Source organism: Penaeus vannamei, chromosome 4, assembly GCF_042767895.1.
Source record: "Penaeus vannamei isolate JL-2024 chromosome 4, ASM4276789v1, whole genome shotgun sequence".
Taxonomy (NCBI): Eukaryota; Metazoa; Arthropoda; class Malacostraca; order Decapoda; family Penaeidae; genus Penaeus; species Penaeus vannamei.
In genome coordinates this window covers 16,472,513-16,477,512 of record NC_091552.1, presented here as the reverse complement: position 1 = coordinate 16,477,512, position 5,000 = coordinate 16,472,513, and the positions used below count along the sequence as shown (strand labels likewise).

At 41.5% G+C, this 5,000-nt stretch overlaps 1 protein-coding gene across 11 annotated transcripts in view; it reads right to left on the bottom strand.

Annotated features, from left to right (window-relative positions):
* The window catches only part of LOC113806072 (band 7 protein AGAP004871), a 694,998-nt gene that overhangs the window by 89,979 nt on the left and 600,019 nt on the right, over positions 1 to 5,000 (bottom strand). Inside the window, exon 5 of one of the 11 annotated variants that reach the window (XM_070120777.1) lies at positions 3,562 to 3,659. The exons of 9 other annotated variants lie outside the window; for them this stretch is intronic. In XM_070120777.1, coding sequence (XP_069976878.1) covers positions 3,562 to 3,659 — 98 coding nt within the window. Of the gene's footprint in view, positions 1 to 1,749; positions 1,848 to 3,561; positions 3,660 to 5,000 lie in introns of all 11 variants that reach the window. One more of the 11 variants, XM_070120775.1, reaches the window with a different exon arrangement.

The following is a 5,000-nucleotide window of genomic DNA, read 5'->3' as shown; positions in this document are numbered from 1 at the left end:
GTGCGTTCGGAACACGAGTCTCCGACCAGGCAGGACTTCGACTCCAATCAGCTGCTTAGAGTTGGCCGAACGCTCTCTGCTTGGCAAGTAAGTTCTGCCAGTCACAATACACAGAGTGATCGAGCTGAGGACGAGCAGACCCGCTGGCCGGAGAGGGAATTACGAACACATCCCCCGGAAAACCATTCTTTTGTGTTGAAATTTGGTCTCAAGAAACAGGCAGAAAACTGTTCTAAATTCGACCATGACCCGAGTAACCCTGTGGTACAGATGGTCAATTTAGAAAGTGTTTGCTCTCCGCGCATAGCTTCATATAAATGATGGACTTTGTAATGTGTAATACGAAATGAGATGAAAATCTAAACCAGATTTGCATATTGGTGTGGGTATGACTGAATCTCTTTGTAATTTTGAATGTTAGGATATCTAGTTTTCTGCTGTTTGGAGGATCCAGATTAGGATAAGGTAAGGGATAGCTTGACCAGTGAGATCCTAATCCTCCCCCCTCCCATAAAAGTGTCAAATGATACCAACTAAACCCTACTAAATCCTTAAACCCTAGTTCCTTATCATACCTAACACTTCCCTCAATAGTTTCTCACTATTCTAGAGATGGTCGAATGTCACAGTGGTAAAGGGTGAGAAGTGAAAAAATGGAACACAGGACAGTTTAGTGTTTGAGAAACGGAAACAACAGTAATAATTCGCGGGAGAATAAAAAAAAAGAAACAATCACGGTGCTGAGCGTGAGACAGTAGGACAGTAACCGGGCATGCAAACGCCCCCGGCCGAGCCCACTTTTGTTGCAAGGGAAGAAAAAACCCTTCGTTAATCTTCTAAGGGACATAAGTGGGCTGGTAGGTGTCGCTGTATACTTCATGTTATGGTGTTCTTAATACAAGGCATTTAGTCTTGTCCCAGTCTTGGATGATTTTTATATATATTTGTTTTTATATAGAAGAATCAATGGTCTACAAACTTTTAGACAATTTCACAAGTGATGAAGAAGTAAAGGTGCAGTGATTGAAGCCTAAACTGATGATTTCTAATTTATTGTCATTTGCTCACTTTGCCAGCTGGTCACCAACACTAAGGCTGATCTATAACAAAGGGATATAAGCAATACAGCTTTGATGGATGAAAACTTCGTGACATCTTCCAATGGAATGATACCAGTGGTGCAAACACTGAATCATACCACGTGAGGAAAAATCTAATGGGGTCACTTGATGTGGGGGCTCATGGAAGTATCGTATTAATCTCATCTCTAGTTTCTAAGAAATATGACCAATAGTGGGCAAGGCCGGGTGATAATTCTTCATGTGTATGAACGTCTCTGAGGTATCAGGTCACCAAGTTACGAGTCATCAGGTCAGACACAGGTCCTAGGCAGGTGCGCGAGTTGGAGTCGTCTCGCTAGAGGAAAGAAACAACAGGGCCAGAGAAGCGGAACCTTCATGACCTAGTCGAAGGTACACCAAGAACCTCATCGTAGTCTCGTAAACAAGAAAGTATACATATCTTGAAACAGCTACGTAATCTACAAGACTGGTTGGTCTTGGTAGATTCGAGAGGTCCAAGGAGGGGGATGAGAATTGCTACTAGCTAGCCAGCAAGCTGAGTCTATGAGCACACCCGCTTGAGTGAGTGCCAGGCCAGGGATGGAACCCAGCCGCTGTGATAATCTCTAAATAGAAAGCATCTAAAATAAGTAATTAAATTTTTGCCTCCGATTATCGGACAGAGCACCTGTAGTCATCAACGTTGGTTTCAGTATTGGTTGGGTTGCACACTCGCAAGTAGACGACTGCTTCCACTGAGACCGGAACATAATCCAGCGACAGGATCTTGGGGTGTTAGAGTCGGTTAGTTAAGACTCGCACATTAAAACACTCGAACCATCATAGGTGAAGAGAAATGGACGCCGACTGACGTAAATCCTTTCTTTATGTATGCAAAAAGCATTAGTTAATTTTTTGCGCAAGGGATGAAAGATATGATGGAAGAGTTGGTGGGAAAAAGGAAAAAAGACAACTCTGGTTCCATGATATCTTCGCTAAGCAGTAAGGAAGTGGGAATATGCATTCACGTAAAGGCTCAAAACTCAAATGCATATCACATCCCTTATCAGGTCTAAAGAGCTTCATAACTTTGGTTTCCAGGACGTTAGGGTTCGGTTTTATCAATTCATTTCCTATGGATGGAAAGGAAAAAAATGTGAAAAACTAGGTGCAAGGGGCTTTATGTATACAAAAAGAAATTGGATACTATGTGTGAGTACTAATTTCTCAACAACCTCTAACACAACACACCCATACACTCATTAGTTAAAGGCGAAGCAGACGTAACGACGTTATAAAAAAAGAAAAATAAAGGAAAATTATGTTTGGAGTGTAGTTGATCCGCTTGAAGTCTAGGTGGTCGAGAGTCATTTTTGGGAAAAGGATGGGATGAGAGAATAATAATAATAAAGAAGACGAACACAAGATAGAGGAAAAATAAGAATCGTGTTGAGAACGAAAACAATGGAAACAACACTACGAGTTCGCGGATGGAAAAGGAAACAACCACGGTGCTGAGTGTGAGACAAACGGGCGATAACCGGGCATGCAGTTTCGGCCTTTGGCCTTTCTCGTATCAATACTTTTGAATTGTTGGGGAAGTTTAATAACCCTCAGCTATTTCTTGTGGGTCACGGTAAGCGAAAAATCTAGATGAAAGCATTTGATTCTGTACCGAAGTAGATGAACGGAAAAAAAGTCAATACTGTTTACAGTTTGAGTTACAGGCAAGGATTTTAAACATTTATCTCGGTACAGAATTTCTGCCAACATCACTTCCCCCAACATCACATTGTCAGTTACTGAGAATAAGGCCAGGACGCCTCTCTCGCACCGTTAGTAAAGTTTGCTGAACACTGAACAACACGTCTCCTCGTTTGGCATGGTGGATGAAGTTCAGACTCGAACCAAACCAACTGAGGAATCTGGCCATTCGGAGCCAACGTAAACATTCAGTTGTGATGTTTAGAAACCTGAGGCTTCACTACAGACAGCCAAATAGCTGGCAAGACCGGGTTAATACTTCGTGTGTATTATCGTCTTGAGTTATGAAGTAGAAGACAGAGAAGAAGAAAAATTAAAAAAGGTCACCAGGCTACGAGTCACCAGGTCAGACGAAGGTCGTAGACAGGTGAGCGAGTTCGGATCGTTCCGCCACAAGAAGGAAACACCAGGGACAGAAAAGCGGAACCTTCATGACCTAGTCGAAGGTATACCAAGAACCCAACAGTCTCGTAAACAAGGAAAAGAGAAGAAAAAAAATTGATTTGATGTTTACTTTTTTATCTACGAGACTACGTGGTTTTGGCTGGTTCGAGAGGTCTAGGGAGAGGATTAGAGCTGCTACTAGCTAGCCAGCAAGCTAAAGTCTATGAGCACACCCGCTTGGATGGCTGCCAGGCCAGATATGGAACCCAGCCGTTGTGATAATGTCTAAATAAAGAGCATCTAAAACAGATAATTATAAAAAGTGGTCTCCGGTAGTTATCAGACAGTGCACCTGTAGTCATCAACGTTGGTTTCAGCATTGGTTGGGTTGCACACTCGCAAGTAGATGACTGCTTCCACAGAGACCGGAACAGAGTCCAGCGACAGGATCTTGGGATGTTAGAGTCCAGTTAGTTAAGACTCGCACATCCGGACGCTTGGACCAGAATGGCGAAGAAAAAGGGCACAGAGAGATTTGGGATCTTCTCTTTATGTATACAAAAATTAGAAATGGAAAATTAAGATTGCAACAAGATTTGCTAAGTCTTATTTTTGGACATCAAACTTCTCTTTTTCAGTGAAAATGAATACGTCATTTGTGATATTCAGAAAATAAAAGGTTATTGATTACACACAAAAATTGATTTAGGGCCTAAGTATAAAATCCATACTTGATATTTACTCAAGGAAAGTGATTTATAAAAGGGGCACCACATGATCTATCGTATATCTTGTATACAAAAAGAGTCCGGATTGTGACTAGTTTCCACAGTAGCGTCCAAAAAAATAAATAATAATCAGATACTTAAGCTTAGGGTGAGGTGAAGGTGGTGGCGGTTTCGCTGAGACTTAAGTGAACTATTGAAAAAAAAGAAAAAAATAATTTGATTCTTGGAAGTCTAAATCTACTTACAAAAAGTTAGACACCATGAAAACAAAATAAAGATAAGCAGAGAAGTGCTCCTTGATGCGAAATGTGGTCTTCTGCGACACATCGGTATTAGTAAAGCACAAATGATTTAAGAGGAAAAAAGTGGTGAATGTTACATCTCCTTTTGTGCTTTATTATATGAGGATAAAAGCTGTAGAAAATGGCAGGTTGTGAGACAGGAATAGTTTGCACGTAACCAATTGCGAATGTCTCTGACAGCGAACCAAGGAAAGCACTACCGTAGCGTGTAAAAGGATGGCTCTCAGTATCATCAGACAAGAATCCACAATATCAGGTATTAACCGTAGCCTTTCAGCGGAGGGAATCTTCGACTGATTTTTTTTTTTTTTTTTTTTTTTTTTTTTTTTTTTTAACTAGGTATGTTGATGATGTGTTTGTGCGAAACCTGAAGTTCTCACACATAATTCATCTTTCTGTAAGGGAATGACTCATTTCCGGTAAATGATTGTCTTAGACCTTATTTTGCTATTGTCATCAGTAACACACATGTCTACACTTGGACCCATTGGTATTGTTCTCGTGCTGAACGTTCTTTCAGTCTATTAAATCATGAACTTGCTGAATGAAACTTAGGGCATATGTGGGTGTTGAGAAACGGAAATAACAGTGAGAAACGCGAGAACGAAAGAACGGTGCAGAGCGTGGTAGTGACGTCACCGGCATGCACACGTTCCGGCTGGGTCCATTCTCTCGGTGGGGGAGTCGCCTCTTCTCCTCTTCACCGCAGATCACGGTGATGCACCAAAGGTTATGCTGAAACTCTCGCAAAACTCATCGAC